This window comes from Eubalaena glacialis, chromosome 15, assembly GCF_028564815.1.
Source record: "Eubalaena glacialis isolate mEubGla1 chromosome 15, mEubGla1.1.hap2.+ XY, whole genome shotgun sequence".
Lineage (NCBI taxonomy): Eukaryota > Metazoa > Chordata > Mammalia > Artiodactyla > Balaenidae > Eubalaena > Eubalaena glacialis.
The window spans coordinates 87401103-87422944 of NC_083730.1; the positions used below are offsets into that span (position 1 = coordinate 87401103).

A 21842-nucleotide genomic window follows, 5' to 3' on the forward strand; every position below is an offset into this window, starting at 1 on the left:
CCCAGAGAGGCAGGTGCCTGGAATCCGCCCCCCCATCACTGACGAGAAAGTCCCTCAGAGGAGGTCAGGTGCCCAGTGGACACTCTGCTGAAAATCCATGTTTGTCCTCACCCAGGTGCTTCACAAAACCGAGGATTATTTAAGGCAAGTGCTCTGTAAAGCCGCTGAGTCAGTCTACAGCCGCGTCATCCAGGTGAAGAAGATGAAAGCCATTTACCATATGCTGAACATGTGCAGCTTCGACGTGACCAACAAGTGCCTCATTGCCGAGGTCTGGTGTCCCGAGGCCGATCTGCATGAGCTGCGCCTTGCTCTGGAGGAGGGCTCGGTGAGGCGGCCCTCCCCTCCCTGCCAGCCCTTCCCCGCGGGAAATAAGATAGAGGAGGAGAGGACACCGTGTTGACTCTTTTGAACTGAAATTACGGAGAGTTGGTCCCTCGAGGCTCTGTGTGCACATGCATTTTTTTTTTTAATTGATGTATGGTCGATTTACAATGTTTCAGGTATGCAGCAAAGTGATTTGCACAGGCATTTTTAATTTGCTCTTTTGAGTAAGGAATTCAGTCACATGGTTTAAAAGTAAAAAAAAAAATTAAAAAAATATAAAAGACCCAGTGAAGTGGCTTCCTCCTGCCCAGGGCCTCATGGGTCCTGTTCCTCTGCTCAGAGGCAACCCTTGTTTTACTTCTATTATGTCTCTGAGCTTCTTAATCATAGATAAGCAGAGAGGAATATATAAAGGGAGAGAATTCCCTTCCTTCACAAAAGATTGTGTGCTATTCATACTGTTCTTTTCTCATGAGAAAACTTCCCTGTTTTTTAATAGCTATTTAATATCCTGCTGAATGGATGTACCATGGCTTATTGAACTAGTTCCCTGGTCATTTAGGTGGTTTCTAACTTTATGAATACCAGTGCAGTGACTAACACTTGACCTTTGACGGTTCAGACGTTGCACAGATCTATCTCTGGGTAAATTCCCAGCATGGAATGCCTGGATCAGTTTTGGCAAATATTGCCAATTGTTGCATTTCTCTTATTTTGAGTGAGGTTGAAATCTTTTTGTATGTTTAAGAAGAGCCTTTGAATTTTCACTTTTTTGGTGAAGGCTGTGTTCATATGCTTTGCCCATTTTCTACTGGGTCGTTGGTCTTTTTCTTATTAATTTCTTTGGCTCGTTGTCTGCGATACGAGAACAAATATTCTCCCCAATTTGTCACTTGTCTTTTGGTGTTTCTTTCTGTTTGTTTGCTTTGGCCGTGCAGAAGTTTTTTGTTAAATATAGTTGAACCCATCCATCTCTGCTCTTACAGCCTCTGAACTTCGAATAATAGCTTCTTTCCACTCCTGGGCTATGGGGTCAGTCTCCCACGTTCCTGTGAGGGTTTTTTCTGTATCAAAACTTAGTTCTTGGAGAGAGAAATTTAGGAGTTTGGGACTGACATATACACACTACTATATATAAAATAGACAACCGACAAGGGCCTACTGTATAGCACAGGAAACTCTATTTAATACTATGTAATAACCTATATGGGAAAAGAATCTGAAAAAAAGTAGATGTATGTGTATAACTGAATCACTTTGCTCTACACCTGAAACTAACACAACATTGTAAATCAACTTTACTCCAATGTAAAATAAAAAAACAAAAAAAATCTTAGTTCTTTACTGGAAATAAGTTTACAAACTTCAAGTGGCAGTTAAGGAAACAAGTTTTCATAGGAGATTTTGGTTAATCACCTTGTCTCATTACATAATTCTGTTATGGCACAAACGTAAAACACGCAGTGCTGAGAAAGAAGGAGATAAATAAATTAGTTATTTTGGAGTATGGAACATCTATTTTATTTATATATTTTAAAGCTCTAGATGATTCTTATTTATTGAGGTAACATCGGTTTTGAGGGACATGACTAATACTCTTGTTGTGTGTGTGAGTATATATAAGTAGTCCCAGGATCACCAACATACAACTAGAATTTAGTGGTCTAGCTCTTAAAAATGTTCAAGAGGAATTTAGAGACAGCTACAGTATTACGTAATAAAACTGAAAAATAGGCAAGAATAAACCAAAATGTCCGTACGGCAAAATTTTGTTTTTTTCTTGTCCTGCCTGTCCCTGCCTGCTTCCCACCACTCAGCCTTGCTAGGTTCTTCCTTCTCCAGGACCACGTCCCCCAGGAGCCTTCCTCAGTTCCTCCTGTCACTTCTGCTGTACTTGAACCTCCAGGAGGGTGGTCAGTACTTCCCCACGTGCTCAGGGCCTTTCCATGGCAGCCAACTAAGATTTGTTGAAAGAGCTCTTGGGTGGTAATTTTTTCTTTCTCTGTCTCTTTTTTTTCATGTGAAAGAGAGAGAGCGGTGCTACGATCCCCTCATTCATGAACACAATCCCAACAAAAGAAACACCCCCGACTCTCATCCGCACCAACAAATTCACCGAGGGGTTTCAGAACATCGTGGATGCCTACGGGGTTGGGAGCTACCGAGAAGTGAACCCAGGTTGGAAGCCTGAAATTGCCAGTCTTTGTGTTTTATACATTTTATACATCACTGCTGCTTTTTTTCCCTATAAGAATATAATAGATATTTGGAAAAATAGGCTCACTATTACTGTTTTGTTATCTTATTTAGTATAAAGTGTTAATTTTAGCCTGTCAATTCTCTCCTGAGAATTTGGGAGAAAGTCAAGATCATTATACAGTATGTGGTCATGTTTGAATTAACTAGAATTTTCTGCCTTTGCTGTGAATCAGAAATCGCTTGCTTTTCCCGCAGCTCTCTTTACCATCATCACTTTCCCCTTTTTATTTGCCGTGATGTTTGGAGACCTTGGACATGGCTTTGTGATGTTCTTATTTGCCCTCCTTTTGGTGTTAAATGAAGATCATCCCAGACTAAGTCAGTCACAAGAGGTAAAAACATAAACACTCGGGCTCATTATATCTGTTTGGGCAGCATTAGTAGTGACTCTCTTCTGTTTAACTAGAAAAAGAGACATTTAAAGATGTTCAGTTTTGGGCGATAACCGTAACCCACCTGAGACATGGCTGCGGGGGGCGGGTGGGTCTTCACCCCTGTGTGACGGGGGCGTCTGTGCTGTGAGCTTGCTTTTGAGCAGCCCTGAGAGGAGCGGTTGAGAAAGCGCCCAGACTAAGTGGGTCACATCGGCTCGTTTTCCCGGTGGCCCTGTTTCGCTCCACGCGCTTCGTTCCCCACAGATCATGCGGATGGTTTTCAACGGTCGCTACATCCTCCTGCTGATGGGGCTCTTCTCGGTGTACACGGGCCTCGTCTACAACGACTGCTTTTCCAAGTCCGTCAGCCTCTTTGGCTCCGGCTGGAACGTGTCTGCCATGTACAGCTCCAGTCACAGCCCAGCGGAGCAGAGAAAGATGGTGCTCTGGAAGTGAGTGTCCTGCTGCCAGACCGCGCCTGGTGGAGGGGAGTTTCTCCCAGTCTCCCTCCCCCCTCGCAGGCGGCGCTCACCCTGCTTTTTGTTACAGTGACAGCGTCATCAGGCACAGCAGGGTTTTGCAGTTGGATCCCAGTGTTCCCGGAGTGTTCCGAGGCCCTTATCCTCTTGGCATCGATCCCGTGAGCGTCCCCCGCCTCCCCATTATCTCGGGTTCCTCGGTGCCGCCACCTAATTTTTTAATTAAAATTTTTAAAAATTTTTGGCCATGCCGCGCGGCTTGTGGGGATCTTAGTTCCCTGACCAGGGATCGAACCTGCGCCCTCAGCAGTGGAAGCGTGGAGTCCTAACCACTGGACCTCCAGGGAATTCCCAGTGCCACCTCGCTTAGACTGTTGCAGCGGTTTCTCAGACTGTTCAGCACGGTTCAGGTGGTCGTACGCGAGGGGGTGGTACTCTGGGGGTTTCTGCCTGGACGCCAGAGGCTCACTGTGTGTTCCGAGTCAGGCTGGTGTACAGAAGACGCTGACGGTCCGTTTGGGAAGCCAGGGGCAGTGCCCGAATACAAGACCACAGGGAGCTGGGGCTACAGTCTGTCCTACTTCCTGACCTGTGTTACTCTAGTGAAAAGTGGCACTTCCGGAGCCATGTGATGTGCACTGTTTCTTCGATTTCTTCTTTGTACATGTGAATTGTTTTTTTACCCTTTGATGTAGAAAGAAGTAGTAAGGAATTTTAGAGTGGAAAGGGAGCTTAGGCTTATCATGGTGCTTATTGAGGTGGTGGTTTGAAAGGGAAAAAGTGTGGGGAGAAGGACAGTGAAGCCGTGGCTCCAGGGCCGGGGTTGCCGCTGTCCTGCCCCCAACACGCCTCAGCAGGCTGCAGCTTATGAGGCCCAGGCAGCATTTCCCTAGACCCAGGGGTCTTCACGAGGAATCTCAGCCTTAAAAGAAAAGCTTAGAAACTACCTCGAAATTGGTTTGGAGTGATGTGATACAGTAGTGAAAAATACTCAGTGACCAAAGTCTAGCATTCCCTAATCTGAGCTCTCCAAGGTAGCTCTCTCCTAAATGTTCATTCTCATCTCTAAACATAATCGGTATAATTTAATGTTGTTGCCTAAAGTCTTAATATAATTGGAAACTTGAAAAAACCTGACAAGTTTCCTTAAGGAACAGCACTTTTCTCCTAAGGCAGTTGAAGGAAGTTAAAGTTTTCTTTTTTGGTTTTGTTTTGTCTTTAGATTTGGAACTTGGCCACAAATCGTCTCACTTTTCTGAACTCTTTCAAAATGAAAATGTCTGTGATTTTCGGAATTATTCACATGACTTTTGGAGTCATTCTGGGAATATTTAACCACTTGTAAGTACAGATTATTTTTTAACCAGTATTTATGAGCCAAGTTTTTGGTATTTCGTACACTCTCCTCCTTGATGGTAGGCTGCATGGATCTTAAAGGCAGCCAGCGTAGCGGTTTGTTGTATTAATGATTCTGTTTTTTATTTATTTTTATTTTTATTTTAAGAAGTTTTTGGCTGCGTTGGGTCTTTGCTGCTGCACGCGGGCTCTCTCTAGTTGCGGCGAGCGGGGGCTACTCTTCGTTGCGGTGTGCGGGCTTCTCATTGCGGTGGCTTCTCTCGTTGCGCAGCGTGGGCTCTAGGCGGTGCGGGCTTCAGTAGTTGCAGCACGCGGGCTTAGTGGTTGTGGCTTGTGGGCCCTAGAGCACGCGGGCTTCAGTAGTTGCGGCGCATGGGCTTAGTAGTTGTGACTCGGGCTCTAGAGCACAGGCTCAGTAGTTGTGGCACACGGGTTTAGTTGCTCCGTGGCACGTGAGATCTTCCCGGACCAGGGCTTGAAACCGTGTCCCCTGCATTGGCAGGCGGATTCTTTTTTTTTTTTTTTTAACATCTTTATTGGAGTATAATTGCTTTACAATGGTGTGTTAGTTTCTGCTTTATAACAAAGTGAATCAGTTATACATATACATATGTTCCCATATCTCTTCCCTGGCAGGTGGATTCTTAACCACTGAGCCACCAGGGAAGTCCTATGATTGTTTTTTTTGTTTGTTTGTTTTTGTTTTTAAATTTAATTAATTAATTTATTTTTGACTGATGGGTCTTCGTTGCTGCATGCGGGCTTTCTCTAGTTGCTGCGAGCAGGGGCTACTCTTAGTGGCGGTGCACGGGCTTCTCATTGCGGTGGCTTCTCTTGTTGCGGAGCACGGGCTCTAGGTGCGTGGGCTTCAGTAGTTGTGGCTTGTGGGCTCTAGAGCACAGGCTCAGTAGTTGTGGTGCACGGGCTTAGTTGCTCCGTGGCATGTGGGATCCTCCCAGACCAGGGTTTGAACCTGTGTGCCCTGCATTGGCAGGCGGATTCTTTTTTTTTTAAATTTATTTATTTATTTTTGGCTGTGTTGGGTCTTCGTTTCTGTGCGAGGGCTTCCTCTAGCTGCAGCGAGCGGGGGCCACTCTTCATCGCGGTGCGCGGGCCTCTCACTGTCGTGGCCTCTCTTGTTGCGGAGCACAGGCTCCAGACGCGCAGGCTCAGTAGTTGTGGCTCACGGGCTTAGTTGCTCCGCGGCATGTGGGATCTTCCCAGACCAGGGCTCGAACACGTGTCCCCTGCATTGGCAGGCAGATTCTTAACCACTGCGCCACCAGGGAAGCCCGGCAGGCGGATTCTTAACCACTGCGCCACCAGGGAAGCCCCAATTCTGTTTTGATGATAAGGTTTTTGGCAGCTTCATTGATTCAGCAAATATTTGTTGAGCACATAGAAGGTGCCCGGCACTGTTCTAGGCACCAGGAATTGAACAGTGAGGAGGACAGAAAAAAGTTCTCGCCCTCATGGAGTTTACGTTCAAGTGAGGGAAACATGCAACATGTACATTCGTGTTTATTTCCAGAGGTGATTTTTGTCATATCCTTTTTTCATTTTCTAAATCAGAAAACTTTTGTTTCTTAGAGCTGGTATATTAGGGGAAAGAAATTATGTCTTTTTTCTCTAGCTGGATCTGACAGTGAAACACTAGTCATCTCTATGTCCTCACATCTCTTTTCTTCGTGGTTACATCTGAATCATAAGACAGTTGATGTTATGCTGAGATAGACTTTGTCACAGAGAATTTAAGATTAATTTACTCTTTCCTTTTTCTCTGTGTCCAATGTTGTTCATGGGTTGATCGATTCCTTTTTTTTTTTTTTCCCCTAGACATTTCAGGAAGAAGTTCAACATTTATCTGGTTTCCATCCCAGAACTTCTCTTCATGCTCTGCATCTTTGGCTACCTTATATTTATGATTTTCTATAAGTGGCTGGTTTATTCAGCAGAAACCTCCAGAGTCGCTCCTAGCATTCTGATTGAATTTATTAACATGTTTTTATTCCCGGCCAGTGACACAGGTGGTCTTTACCCAGGGCAGGTAAGCAGTTGTGTTTTCCACTGTGAAGAACTCAAAGGAAGTCCTCCTGATAGCCTTTTTGTTTTCATCAGTAGAATGATTAAAGGTGCTTTCCACAGCCTCCCAGGCACAGAGGGGCTTTCTGCTCCTCTGTGTGTTATCACGAGAGGGTGCCATCCTGCTCTGAGTGCTGTCTCGGGGGCCCTGGTCAGACTGTGTAATCCAAACTCGCTGCCCCTCAGTAGCCATGAAAACTGGTGGGAAGAGAATGTATTACTGGAGGGTTCCTGAGGGCTGTCCATCCATCCATTTTTCCAGTTGCTTTAAAATCAACCTCTGACTAAGCCAGGTCCTCAGAGAACTGGCACTTGGACCACGGCACGCTGGCCCTCTCCAAAAATGGCTTTTCTATAACTGTGCGTTTGTGTGATGCCACGCACATCAGCTGTGAGTTTAGGAAACGAAAGGAAAAGACACCCTGGCAAATGTAATTTAGCTTGCGTTTACTTTATGTTCCTTGTTAATCAATAAAGAGACATTTTACTTGGTTTTCACTAGTTTAAGTACACCAATGACATTGTTAGCACATCTTCACGTTTTAACCGGCTTCCTCCCCTTTTGCACCAACAGGAACACGTCCAGAGGCTGCTTCTGGTCATCACAGCGTTGTCTGTCCCTGTGCTCTTCTTGGGAAAACCACTCTTCTTGTTGTGGCTTCACCATGGGCGCAGTTGCTTTGGGGTCAGCAGGGTAAGTGTGGGTTTGGCTGCATGTTTGTAAATGGTGAGCAAAGTCTGTTTTTAGTTGTGAAAGGTTTTGTAAAGAAAACGCCTTCCATGGGGTCCCAGACTCTGATTTAAAAGCCAAAGCTTCCTTTATCGAGAACTTTCGCGTTGCCTGTGCTGCAGAAGCGTGGTGCAAAGAGCCTGCCGTGTCTGGGCGCGGGAAACAGGTCCTCTGGTGATGAACCACAAAGCTATCAGGAGATGGAACTGAATCCCTCAGTACTGCTTGTCATAATTAAAGCATTTTTGTTCCTTATTCTTGCCTCTTGATTTTTCAAGGTTTTTTTTTTTTAATTTAAATAACATAACTAAAGGAAATGTGGAAAATATAGAAAATAGTGCCCTTAAGTTCTCCTACCCAGTTATAACCAGTGTTAACCATTTGTTGAGTTTCTTTCCAGACTGTTTTCTTGTGTGTCTAGTTTCTCATTTTATTTTATTTTTTATAAATTGTGGTAAAATATACATGACATAAATTTTCCATCTTAACCGTTTTTAGGTGCACATTCAGTGGCATTGCGTACATTCACATTGTGCAGCCATCCCCACCATCCGTCTCCAGAACTTTTTCGTCTTCCCGAGCTGAGACTCTTTACTCATTAATATTAACTCCCCATTTCCCCTCCACCTAGCCACTGGCACCCACCCTTCTACTTTCTGTCTCTATGAATTTGACTACTTTAGGTACCTTATATAAGTGGAATCATATAATGTTTCTGCTTTTATGACTGGCTTATTTCACTTAGCCTAATGTCCTCAAGATTCCTCCATGTTGTAGCTTGTGTCAGAATTTCCTTTTTAAGGCTGAATAATATTCCATTATATGGATAGACCACATTTTGCTTATCAGTTCATCCATGAATGGGCACTTGGGTTGTTTTCACCTTTCAGCTACTGTGAATAATGCTCCTAAGAACATGGGTGTATAAATATCTGTTGGAGTCCTTGCTTTCAGTTCTTTTGTGTATGTACCCAGAAATGGTAATTCTTTGTTTAATTTTTTGGGAACCACCAAACGTTCCACAGTGGCTGCACCATTTTACGTTCCCACCAGCAATGCACAAGAGTTCCAGTTCCTCCATACCCTAATCAACACTTATTTGTTTTCTTTTTTTTTTGTTACAATAGCCATCCTAGTGGGTATGATACGCTCATTTTCTTTTAAAGGACTTTTTTTTTTTTCCTAAAGACTGAATCTTTAAAAGAATCGAAGGGGTGCTAACTTTGACTTTGTCACAACCTTGTGATTTTAAAGGCACTGACTGTGTATTCTTTGGGTTGTTTTTAGAGTGGTTACACACTTGTAAGGAAAGATAGCGAGGAAGAAGTTTCTTTGCTGGGAAGCCAAGACATAGAAGAGGGAAACAACCAAATGGAAGATGGATGTAGAGAAGTGACGTGTGAAGAGGTAACCTTTTCAGTTACTGTTGTGATGTTAGGTAAGGAGCCAGGCTTGCACAGAGATGATCGTCATTATGAGAGTGATAAGAATAATCTTAGAAAACAAAATTCAAAGCAAAACAACCGTTACTCAAAGCTTTCCACATGCTGTTCTGGTCATACAATTGTCATGATAATATAATGATTCTGGGTTAACATTTTGTGAGTTTCAGTCTTACAGTGGGATTTATAGTGTTAACATTACAAGTTGTGATGCTGAGTGACTTAAGGTGCCATGAACCATTGCTTTGAGAAGACTCTCGTCTTCATCAGAACTTGCCCATAGTTGTAAGAAAGAGACCCTGTTCACGCTGGCTTCAAGGGGAATCTGCTGGCCCACGTCAGGACGGGGCAGAGTGGGCCTCAGGAGGGTGGGGCTTTGGATCTCCAATCCCAGCAAGTCTGAGTTGGTTTTTCTTCGCAAGTTTGCTTCATATTCTGAAGCTAGTTGGCCCCTTGGTGTTGGAACCGTGGCCACAGTGAGCACTGGGCTTATTTTCTTCAATCAGAGAAAAGCGCACTTCCCTGCTTGTTACCATGAGGAAAAATCCCAGGGAAGTGCTGTGATTGGCCTGGCTGGGGTCACGTGCCATCCCTAGACCAGTGACTGCTGCAGTAGTCTGCATGGGCTTCCACGACCACAGACTCGGGGGCTTCAGCTACAGAAATATATTTCCCACGGTTCTGGAGGCTGGATGTCCAAGGTCAAGATGTTGGCCGGGTTGGTTTCTCCTGGGGCCTCTCTCCCAAGCTTGTGGACGGCCGCTTTCTCGCTGTGTCCCCACATGGCCTTTTCACTGTGTGTGCCTCTCTGGTGTCTCTTCCTCTTCTTATAAGGATACCAGTCCTATTGGGTCAGGCCCCACCCTTATGACTTCATTTAACCTTACTTACCTCCTTAAAGGCCCCATATCCAAACACAGTCACACTGGGGATTAGGGCTTCAACAGACATATTTTGGGGGGAACACAATTCAGCCCATAACAACTGTGCGATACAGGGTTAGATGGCAGAAGAAGCACTTCCTCCCAAAGAAGGGAAGCACAGTCCTGGCAGACAGAACAGAGCACGTCTGTTACTCTGGTTTGCTTTATTTTCTTGGAAACTTTTTTGGCTGTCCGATGAGGACTAAACAGAATTTCTTACAGTCAACCTTTTGTAATTATTATGTAATTTAGTGTTTTAATTTGGGACAATTAATAATTAAGTTTTTAAGATCATAAAAAAACAAAAAGCGGAGCTGGAAAGAATGTGGGAGCCATCTTGCCCAGTGTTTTACAGCCTTTTCACTATCAGGGATTCTTTTATAATTTCCCCTTGTCAGACTTGTATTAAGATGCTCTTATCTATTAAACACACACACGCGTTCACAGTCTCCTAATCTTGTAGTTGGTAGATGTCTGTCTCTCATTACACGTTTTGTAATTACTAAGAGTACCTCAAGAACCTCGTTGGGCTGCCTGAGGGCCGTGGGCATTGTGCCATCACAGTTCTGGTCCAGCCACCCTCGCCTTACGTGCAGGACCGCGGCCTGGGGACAAGGGGGCGGGAGCTCTGGGAGTTGGGGAGCTGGTTAGTGGCGGAGTTGTGAGCAGAGCTCGGATCTCGTGATTCCCTGTTCCTCAATGCCAGCACATCCTCACCAGTATTCCAGAAGCCAGTCCTTTCACTGTAATCCTGAAAGTGGAGCAGACTTGTAGCTTGTGGAAATAAGCATGTCACGGGTGGAGTCTAACACATGTTGTGTCATCTCTCTCAGTTTAATTTTGGAGAAATACTAATGACCCAAGTAATTCATTCCATCGAGTACTGTCTGGGATGCATCTCCAACACCGCTTCGTACCTGAGGCTCTGGGCACTCAGTTTGGCTCACGCACGTAAGTTTTGCTTAGACCTGTACCTCCCAAACTCTGTGTCGAGACACCCCACAGCGCCTCGGTTAACTCATGGGGGCACCGTGGGACATTGAAAAATTTTGATGGAAAGGGCACTATTTTTCAGATCCTGTGTGAACAGGGACCGTTAAGTTGTTTGGACTTGACTACTTACTGCACTGGTCTCCTGGGTATTTCTTTTGGCCTCAGGGTGCTGTGAAAAAAAATTACTGGGGCACATGAGGGGCTTCAAGGACCGAGAAGGCTTGGGAACGTCTTGGCATAGGCATTTCATTCCCTCTGCTCTGACCGTTATTGTTTTTGTTATTACTGTTACTGTATTCAGCGCTGCCTTACCAAGTGTGAACGTCTAGTTATGTCAAGCAAGTCCTAAAACAATGCTGATTAATAGTTCTGATGCATGGATTTCGGTTACCTGCGATTAGTTAAGTCTCAGCAGTCCCCCAAGAACATGGTTGAAATTTCAGTTACTACAGTAAAAACTGTGTGTATGGGTACAAAGCGCAGGCTTCACTGCTGGCCCTTCAGCCCACAAGTCACTACGTAAATAACACAGACGCGCATCACGATCGGAGACCAGCCACGTCACTTCTTTCAGAGTCTGTTGTGATCGGTCCCTGTGCACCTGCTGCTTAGTTCATGCACAGACAGCACAGCGCATGGTGGTGGTGGCTCCCTGTGGGCCAGTGGTAAACCCACATGGCATTTAAAAACGCATCACTGAACCGAGGGAATTGGCCAACAAAGATGAAAAAGTGCAGCAGAGGAACAAACAGTGATACGCTGGAAGTTGAAATGCAGATGGAATGTAGCTGGAGTTTAGGAGAAAGAGCTGACATGGGAGTGGTGACAGTGGTGCCGTTCAAGAGGCGAAATCTGCAGCCAGAGGAACTTGGTGATGTACGGAAAGAAGATGCAGGTGTCCCAGAAGTGATGCCACAGGAGCTCTAGGAGGTATTTCAGGACATTGAAGGTGCAAAGCATACTGTGTTAGAAGCTGCTCCAAACTCAGAAGAGAGTAGGACAGCGTGCCAAGTATTAGAGAAGATGCTCACTCCGTGTCAAGGTGCCCAGCAAGCCCAAGTCACATGAGAAGAAGGCTGTTCAAACCACCCTTGATAAGTTCTTCTTACCAAAACCCCCCAGCAGTTTAAGGCTCAATGTTTCTAATGTTTTAAGAATAGATTTACTCATTTTTTTCATTTCTCTGTGCATTTATAACCAACAGTTATAATAATTATAATACTTGAATGAATAGTTATAATACTATTATGTATACAGTTCTTAAGACATAACTTCATTCCCTTGATAGCAGGCATCCAGAGGAAAAATGGTCAGTTGTCTGGATGATGCTAAGTTAATTTGTTTATTTTCCTAACACGAAAAGTCACGACTGCCACATCTTCCAGTTTTCATTCAGGTGTTCATCCTAAAATAAAAATCCAAGGGATTCCTTCAGTAAAATTAAAACAGTTATAAAAACAGTTAAGAGAGTTTTTAATGTTTTGACAAAAATTTTGAAAGGTCCCAGAACAATTGTAATTTTTCCCATTGACCATTAAGGATGCTTTGGACGGTCATTGTTCTGCTCCTGTATTACTGTGCAAAGACTGTACTTGGGAAAACTACCAGATGATAGAGGTTTTTGTTGTTGTTGTTACACTGATATTTTTGTAAGCATAGCCGCAAGTCTAGAACTTGCTGGCTGGAGGGGGTCCATCATCTTCATATTACAGAGGAGGAGACTGAAGCCCAGTGAGGGTTGGTGCTGGCGCAGGGTCACCCACCCGGTCAGTTAGTAGCCGAGTCAGGACTGACGCCCAGCTTCTCGCTGCCTGGCCCAGTGCTGCGTTGGGACAGAGCCAGCCGGACCCCTATTTGGGTCAGGATCTCTCATTGGCAGGCAGGCAGGCCTCTGATTTCTCTGGAATGTCAAGTCTTTCTCCGTGTTTGAGATGATCAAGTTGCCGGTTAACTTTTACGTGGGAAGCCGATTACGTCTATCTTATATGGGTGTGTATTTATTTTAGGGATAACAATTCAAAATTGTTTCAGAAGGAAACCCAGTCTAAGTAGCTAATCGAAGTGACTCACTGAAGGTGAACAGAAGTTAACTCTGCAAAATGCTTGCCTTGCAGAGTTATCTGACGTGCTGTGGGCCATGCTGATGCGAGTCGGCCTCCGAGTAGACACGACCTACGGGGTCTTGCTCCTGCTCCCGGTCATCGCTCTCTTTGCAGTTTTGACAATTTTCATCCTTTTGATCATGGAAGGGCTTTCTGCATTTCTTCACGCCATCCGCCTCCACTGGTGAGTTTGGAATTTAGCTTTGGAACTGTTACTTAAAAAAAATCTAACACCCTCCTCCCCCAATACATTACATATACGTGTAACAGTTGCAGTGATATGTGTATGTATACATATATTATTTAGGCTAGCTCTTCCCTTCCCGGGATTGGGATCTGTATTCCGATCCCCTGAGTTAAAATTGTATTTTGTTTCTGAGCTTTTGTCGCCGACACATAAAAGCAAGTTTACGCTTGCGGAATAATTTTGTGTATTTCACACTTTCGATGCACTTTGGTCTGACAGGTTGCTTTATCTTATTGTAAACCATATTTCTTAATGTTTTACAGTGTATATCAGATTACTTGTCTGTGTATCCAGTTACTGAGGAGGGAGAGGTTCCTAATACTCATGTGTATGTCCATAGGGTGGGAGGTGACGTGAGGTGTCAGCGTTTTCTTCATGAGAAAGGCAACAAAGGGCCAGTGTGTGTGTGTATTTTATCTAAGTAGAAGTATTTGTGCCAAGAGCATGTATGGAATGAAGCAACTTCAGAAGCACAGGAACTTTTTTTTTTTTAACTTATAAATGTTGTTTTAAGAAATGTAGCAAGTGTTATTCAGAATCTTTCATTAATACATGGTTTTTTTTTTGTTTTTTTGTTTTTTGTTTTTTTAGGGTAGAATTTCAGAACAAATTCTACGTTGGTGCAGGCACCAAATTTGTTCCTTTCTCACTCAGATTACTTTCTTCGAAGTTTAACGACGACATGGCATGATCATATTGCTGTATCCAACAAGCTTTCAGATTTAAGGAGAATTATCATGTTGTAGAATTTCCTTATGTTAAATTGACGATAGGAAAAATTCCATCTTCATTAACTGCCTTATGAGATAGCCAAATGATTCTGTAAGATATACCTCTTCCTCATATGTTAAATATTTTGTAAAGTTTCTCAATTTCAGATATAGAAATTTCTTTCAGTTTTTATGATGAGCAAATATAAGTTAATGCCAAAAGTTATGTTAAAGTTATTTTTAAAAATATAGGCTTCGGGGAGAGAAGCCAGTTTTGAATGGCTAATTGACAATGGTCTTAAATACTTGATTCCTTTTCAACTTATTTAAAAAAAACTAGAGTTATTCTGTCACCTGAAGTTGTCAGATAATATTTTCCAACAGCTGAGGTTAAGTAGTTTTTAAAAAAATTTAATGATGGTTAATCAAAAGATTCACATTTATTTTGCTTGGTTAAAAGTATGCAAACTTTTTTTATTGTATACTATCTAGAATTACAAGTAGAATTGTTTCTACGATTTTGTCTTGTTTTAATAATTGGAGAAAATGGGATAAAATAACATACAACAAATGGTTATCCCACTTGTATATTTTTTTAAAGACTCTTATCCTGTTATCCTTACATAAAACCAATTATGATAATTGTATGTTTGGGAAGATAAACTGTGTACTGAGCCTTAAAATCCAGTGTGACTATAGAAGATGTAATATGGATATGATTCGAACTTAGTGACCAGCTTGGCTGATGTTCCTGAACCAAAAGGGATTTATACTGAGTGAAGGAAAGGTAAAAAGTAGTATTTTGTATATTTTTATAATAAAATATAAATTAAGATATTTTACCATGAAGAGGTTGCAACTATCCTTGAGAACAATATAATTATAAAGATTCACTTTCAGACTAATTCGAAATAAATGTCTAATGAAGGCATTTAGAGTTAAACTTTTAAAAACTATTTAGATCAGTTGAAAACCAATTCTTACTAAGCCATTAATGTATAATCTTCAGATTAAATTCATCTTTTCACTTGACATTTGAGTCAGTCCTGTTGAACATTTTGATCTGTCCTGTATTCTTATAAATTATGTTCGTTTTTCATATTTTACTGTAATTGATTTTAGATAATTATTTTCAAAAAGAAACCTGCAGTATTTTCGCTTTCTTAACATTTTGAGTAACTCACATGAAGAGGCCCGCTTGTCTCCTTCACCTTGGCTGGTGATAGAGAGTTTAGGGTTTTCATTACAAGCTAAGATCATGGTAGCCCTGAATTTAAGCGTATCTTTTCAGGTAATTTCAAGGCCTATTTGCTGAGAGGCATGAATTGAACATCATGACATAACTGTGACTCTGACATTAAACCTTTTAAATTGTAGTAAAGATTCCATGCTACTCCTCTCATATGAGACGCTGTCCCTCATAATATCAAACATAAAACGATGCTGATGAAACTCTTAAAAATGATAACTGCTGTCAACGTTGAGTTTCCTCAGAAAGGCACTTGGACACTTCTTTTGGGTGAATACGAAATCTGAATAATGCCTTCCAGGTTTCAAATGTGTCCCTCACAAGTTCTTATTTTTATTATTTTACTCCAAGATGGTAACTAATTCATCCTTAGGAAACCCACCATTTTAACTGACAAGTAAACTGACTAGTTAACTGACTAGTAAACAAGAGACGTACAGGATCTGCTAGAATTCTTTTCTGTCCCCATTGGCAATTGTCACGGGGGCCACTTTTTAATTCCAGTGAACGCCTCTATCAGGGCATAGAACAGAGGGTGAAGAGTCTCTTTTCAACTGAAACCTATGTAGTAGTTCTGTAGAACGTAATGGTATAAAAGACGGATTGTTAGTCGTAATTTTTGTGAAAGAACTCTCTAAAATTACAGTTTGATGGTGTCTTTTAGGCACCAAGGTAAATTTTCTTTCTTAATATAAAGCTACTGGTTCCAGTGTCATGTTACCAGAGCAGTTGCTCTGTTTTGTTTGTTAAGCTGTTTGGTAGAGCTGTTATGTGTACAGTTCTTAAGACATAACTTCATTCCCTTGATAGCAGGCATCCAGAGGACAAATGATCAGTTGTCTGGATGATGCTAAGTTAATCTGTTTATTTTCCTAACACGAAAAGTCACGACTGCCACATCTTCCAGTTTTCATGCAGGTGTTCATCCTGAAATAAAAATCCAAGGGATTCCTTCAGTAAAATAGAGTTTGATTTCGCCCTGCAAGGGTGAAGAAGGTCCTGGTGGTGATGTGACGGTGCTGAGTTGAGGGGTGCAAAGGGGGTTTGATGGGGGTTACGCTGAGCCTGTGGGCTGGCGGTTTACTGTGGCTAGGACTTTGAGGAGACCCACCCTTCACTGAATGCCACTCTGTCCTCATTTCTGGAATGCGTATTTTATAACAACGTTCTGATCTGAATTTTCGCTCTGCAGCAGTTTAATAAGGCATAGACTATAGGATAGGTAACTGTTACGTTTACGAATTAAAAATTCCGACACTTCAGGGCCTGATTCATTTTGGAAAACAGAAATAAAAATAACTTCAACTGTTCCGCAGTCTGCATTTAAAAACAACTTTATTAAAAATTTAAAGCCAGGTTTGCTTGCATGCCATCTGGTATATCTCCAGTGAGGTTATTAAGAAATCTTAATTCAGGATGATGAAAATAAGACAGTTCGGAGTAGTAATTTTCCAACAGCCAGGCCAATGATGCTGAACTTTGGTTTAGAATTTTAAGGAATACTTAGAATATTCCACCTGTTCCTTGATGGGAAAATCCAATAAGAAGGCTAGGTTCTTAGGGTCAGCCCAGTACTCTAGGGGCTTAATGAGGGAAAACGACTGAACAAGTTAAAGATCCACAGATGTATGAAGGGACAAATTTGCATCTTCCTATCAGTATTGAACTTCCCCTTACTAATGAAAAATAAATATATCTCTATTTTTGAAATGTGGGTGTTTTGCTTTATTAGGCTTTGGATTGGCTACAAAGCTGAAGAGCTCGGCTTCTCCTACTCTGTAGCCAGTGTCCCTTCTTGGGGCTCCCCCTTCCCTGATCCTGGTACACCAGAAGGAGCTTTCCCCTTCTTGGGAATCTTCGCTGTGTATTTTCTCTTCTGACGCCCTTTGATCCGTAGCGACCCGAGGGCTCAGACTATAGTCCTTTTTGCCTCGCGTCCAACTTTGCCTCTACCACCTCTGAGATACCGTGACCTTGTCTGTCACGTATCTTGCCACTGTTTCCTTATCGACAAAGCGGGCAGGACAGTCCCAGACGCGGTGGCGGTGAGAATCACAGGAGGCCTTGCACATGCAGCACTTACAAGGCTCCTGGCGCACCTCCAGGTCTGCAGTCGGCTGCCTTCCTACACGTCTTTCCGTCCCAGGGGCTTGCGTGCGGCCGTCCAGCTCATCTCGGTCCTCCCGGGAGGAAGGGGGCGCCCATCCGGGGGAAGAGCCCCGGCCCCCCTCCGCGCGCAGGCTGGGGCGCCGCGGCCCCTCCCCAGGCGCTCCGCGCCACCCTCCCGGGTCCCGCTTCGCGCCTCTGTGAGCGCGGGACCCGGGTGCAGGGGCGCCCAGAGACCGTGGGTCCTCGCGCCCGCTGCGGCCGTTGCCGGGGCGCCCGTTGCTAGGGGCGCCGTTGCCACAGACGCCCGCCCGGCGCTCCGCTCCCTGAGCCCGGTGCTGCGGTTGCTGCCGGCTCTGCGGCGCCATGGACGACCTGCGGGTGCTGTGGATGCGCGACCGAGTGTACACCGCCTTCGGCATCACAGACCCCCAGCTCTTCGAGGAGTTGCTGAACCGCAACGACGGCGAGGTCGAGGACCTCATCCTGCACTTCCTCAACCAGACCAGCGACGAGGAGGGTGCCTCGGCTCTCTTCTTCTACCGCAAGGTGGTGCCCGAGGAAGTGGAGATGGAGATCGGTGAGCCCCGCGGCCGCCCTCCCGCCGCGCCCCCTCCTGCCCCGTTCCCCGCCTCGCCACCGCGGGGACTGCAGACCCCCGCCCACCCCGCTCTTGGCCTCCCGTGCCGTCCGCCAATGCGTATTGTCGCCCACCGTGTGCAGGCACAGTCCAGCCACTGGGTGAACTGGACAAGCCCACTTGGGAAGTCAGACCTTGAATGAATAATCACAGCAAACACTCATTTAGCGCTTACTCTGTGCCAGGTACAGTTCCAAACGCGTATATCAGCTATTAATCCCATGACGTGGGTGTATTGTTATCCCATTTTACAGATGAGCAAGCTGTGGCACGGAGAGGGTTAACTAGCTCACCCACACAGATCACGTAGTAAAGACTCAGAAGAATATGTGTCGCTGTCCAATGACGTGTCATAGACGGATAGAGAAGTGGCCCAGGGGCTGAGAGGGTCAGTTCATCCTCACGCTCTCAGATGGTGACAGGGTCTCCCAGAGGTGGAGAAGGGTGCCCCTTCCTATTTTCCCAGGCTCCCGACGTGCTATTGTAAAGTAACACCAAAACAAGGTTTTAAAAAAATTTTTAACGTTTATGTTGAACAATTTAGCATTTTAAATAAAAATAATGACAGTGACTGATGCCCAGAACCTTCTGTGGAGGTGGCTGGTCCAGCCCAGGGACACAGAGTCGGCCTGGGGGGGCGGAGGGGGAGACAGGACAGAGTGCAGGGGACACTCAGAAAGGAGATTGAGAGACACACAAGTTCTCTCCCGGTAGGAGCACCAGTATCAGTGCAGCTGTCACGGACCGGGTTTGTGTGATGTGTCCCATCAATGTCAGCCTCCTGTGCTAGTGTCCCATCTTCACGAGACTTCTGGATCCCCTACAGGACCTTTCACAGGGTGAGATGGCAGAGCCAGGCAGAACTTTTTTTTCTTAAAAGGTCGTAGGCACATTTATTTATTTTAAATGTACATTCTTTGCACAAAATAATACACATATTCACTGTAGAAAAATCCAAGCCCATAAATAAACAATAACAAATTGCAAATGACACCCAGAGAGATGACCCTCGTAACATTTGGAATCTAACTCTATTCCCCCCTCCCTTCCCCGGCAGACCTTTGGACCTGGATGTTACATTATAATAGGACCTTGAATTTAGACTCTCATGATCACCAAGTGAAATTCTGGATACAAAAATACACTAACAGGATTGACTATTTTACATGTACCATATTTCAGTAACCCTGATTTTGTATACTTAAAAATATATATATACCAAGACCGTAAGAAATGAATGCGACTTGGACTTCTTGTGACCTCTGAGGGCTTCTGTTAATAGTTCGTGGCTGTTTTCTGTGCTGTGTATACTACCACATGTTCAGCCCAGTGTCTCCTGGCAGGATGCCCCTGTTCTTTGTAGAAGGAGATTTTAGTCTCACTTCCGAGGGTCCCCCTGCTTAATTCCTCCAAAGCGTCCTCGGAAATCCTCCGAGCACTATGTCTGTTTCTGGTCTGTCTCTAACCCACCCCTCAGCCCACCCCAACGTTCTTCCCCTCCTTTTCTGGGTCTTCTCACTGTCATCACATCTTGAGAATGGCAATGTATTCCCTGCTGAGGATGCCGTCCCCAGAAACTCAAAGCTACTGCTCCTGGGGGCACTAGAATGGTGTTGAGTGTTGGGGGTTGGGTTCTGGACAGAGGTGGGGAGACGAGACCTCCTCCCCAGCTCGGGGTTTCAAGTTGTCACCCACCCTCTGCTTATTAAGCCTGCAGACTCACAAAGACCCTTGGACAGTTTTATTGGATCCTTTATGGGGTCTCTGGTTTGTCCAGAGGACCTGGAGTGGGGTCAATGCATGTCCCTTCATCCCTCTTTTCTCTCTATTTCTGCCTCTCCCCTGGTCAAGACTTCTCTCTGCTCCTGGTTAAAAATTATTTGAATGGAGACAGATGCTGGCAGGGTGGTCTTGAGGAAAGAGGGGTGTCTAGACCAGCAGCAGCTAGTCCAAGATGCTGTTCTAATAGCTAACATGTGTTGTTTCTTGAAATAACAAAATGGAATCATCCTGTCCATATCACTTAATAACTTGCTTACATTTTTACACAGTAATTTTTAGAAATTGCAAAATTACACAGTAATTTAAAAATTACACGGTATTAAGTAATTAATACTTACTTCCAGTAAGTATTACTGGAAGATGTTCTCTTAAAAATTCACATAACGTAGAATTTAGAAACACAGAAAATAAAAAGTGAAAAAATAATCCTTCACTCTTCCCTCAACCCTGCTCCCATTCCTATAGGTAACCACTAGTGGTAGTTTGGTGTATATCCTGCCAGATCTTTTCCCAGATCAATCTATCTGTCTATCTATCTATCATCATTTATATCTTTCCAGATAATGGCATGTATACAATGATAATATGTAGATATATACAGAGTTCCTGAAATCATAAATAAGATCACTCTTTATATAGTATGTTGTGACTGGTCCTCCCTCAAAGATATCTTGCAGAATTTTTCATGTCAGTACCTATAGATCTATGTAACTTTATAGATGTACCATATTTTATTTATCCATTCCCTAGTGAATGGACATTTATCTTTCTGCAGTATTTTATTTTACACACAACGTCACAATGTGCGTCTACCTTTGTACGCTTTCGGTATTTCGTGGGAGAGATATCTAAAAGTGGAACCGTGGGTTTGGCGGGTGTGTGCATTTACAGCTTGGATGTGTCCTGCCAAACCTCTCTAGAATGGCCCTCCCAGTCCACACCTGGCAACGGTGAGGAGGTGTCTGTTTGCCAACATCCTTGCCAACATTGGGTATTATCGTTAAAATTTTTGCCAACCCCATAGATGAAAGGTGGATGCACTTCCTCGTTCTCATGTACATTTGTATCATAATTAGTAGAGTTGAGCCTTTTTTTTATGCATGTTGGTCATTTATATTTCTTTGGGGTGCTTGTAACTGTGTGATCATCCTGTGTCCTTCATCTCCCTGGAGAATTTGCACAAATCTTTCTTTCATGTCCCTTAAGGCTGTTTCCAGTAACTGGGATGTTTCTGTGGGACTGTGTGTTGGTTCGCAAACCACCCCCATACACGGAGGGCAAGGAGAGACCAGAGAAAGAGGCAGCCACTCCGGATCAGTAGGTGGCGGTCTTGGGCGTGGCTGGCCGAGATCACTGCCCGCCCGCCAGCATCTAAGAGTTTATAGAGAGGCCTTCCCGGGGTTCAGGCACCCACACTGTCTGGCGGTCTCAGACACACCTGATCTCTCCAGGTGCATTCTTGAAACGGCTCTCATGGTGGGCATGGTGGGCAGGGTGGACATCCCCAGGACAGGGCAGGGGCAAGGGGCCTCCGATTGTCCGGGGTCAGCTCGCGGGTCGGGCAGCGGTCCTGTCTTCTCGATGACTTCCTCCAGCCAACCGTAACAGGCACGACTCTCCTGGGGCCACGGACCAACCCTCAGTGCCAAGGAGAGCAGTGGTACAATTACGTTTTTTTTTTTTCTTTTGCTTTATGTGGCTATAAAGACGGCGAGATTCCTGGCCCGTCTGAGGAAGAAGAGGAAGAAGAGACCCAGTCGGCGGATAGAGCATCAGGTCTGGAATTGGGGGTGAGCGGCACTGGGGGGCATGCATCCGGAGGGAGGGGTCCGCATGCCCAGACGAGAATCAGTTTCTGCTTTTTACTTTTGTGAAGCTGCGACTTGGTAAGAAGTACAAGGAGAAAGTGCTGGGTGTGCATAGGTTCATGATTAACTACCTGGGGCTGCCATAACCAAGGACCACAGACTGGGTGGCTTAGAACAACAGCACTGCCTTGAAGGAGGCAGTGCCGGAGGCTACAAGTTCAAAATCAAGGTGT

At 44.4% G+C, this 21842-nt stretch overlaps 2 protein-coding genes across 2 annotated transcripts in view; both read left to right on the forward strand.

Moving 5' to 3' along the window:
- ATP6V0A2 (ATPase H+ transporting V0 subunit a2) overlaps positions 1 to 15088 on the forward strand; it is a 37466-nt gene extending 22378 nt beyond the window's left edge. Inside the window, exons 9-20 of the mRNA XM_061170429.1 lie at positions 116 to 328; positions 2355 to 2505; positions 2782 to 2918; positions 3225 to 3412; positions 3510 to 3600; positions 4662 to 4780; positions 6632 to 6842; positions 7452 to 7571; positions 8895 to 9014; positions 10806 to 10923; positions 13080 to 13251; positions 13906 to 15088. Of these exons, the coding sequence (XP_061026412.1) occupies positions 116 to 328; positions 2355 to 2505; positions 2782 to 2918; positions 3225 to 3412; positions 3510 to 3600; positions 4662 to 4780; positions 6632 to 6842; positions 7452 to 7571; positions 8895 to 9014; positions 10806 to 10923; positions 13080 to 13251; positions 13906 to 14005 (1740 nt within the window). The 3' untranslated portion in view covers positions 14006 to 15088. The remainder of the gene's footprint in view (positions 1 to 115; positions 329 to 2354; positions 2506 to 2781; positions 2919 to 3224; positions 3413 to 3509; positions 3601 to 4661; positions 4781 to 6631; positions 6843 to 7451; positions 7572 to 8894; positions 9015 to 10805; positions 10924 to 13079; positions 13252 to 13905) is intronic.
- Positions 15089 to 17745: 2657 nt separating this feature from the next.
- The window catches only part of DNAH10 (dynein axonemal heavy chain 10), a 157018-nt gene continuing 152921 nt past the window's right edge, over positions 17746 to 21842 (forward strand). The window contains exons 1-2 of the mRNA XM_061170347.1: positions 17746 to 17959; positions 21509 to 21577. Of these exons, the coding sequence (XP_061026330.1) occupies positions 17746 to 17959; positions 21509 to 21577 (283 nt within the window). The remainder of the gene's footprint in view (positions 17960 to 21508; positions 21578 to 21842) is intronic.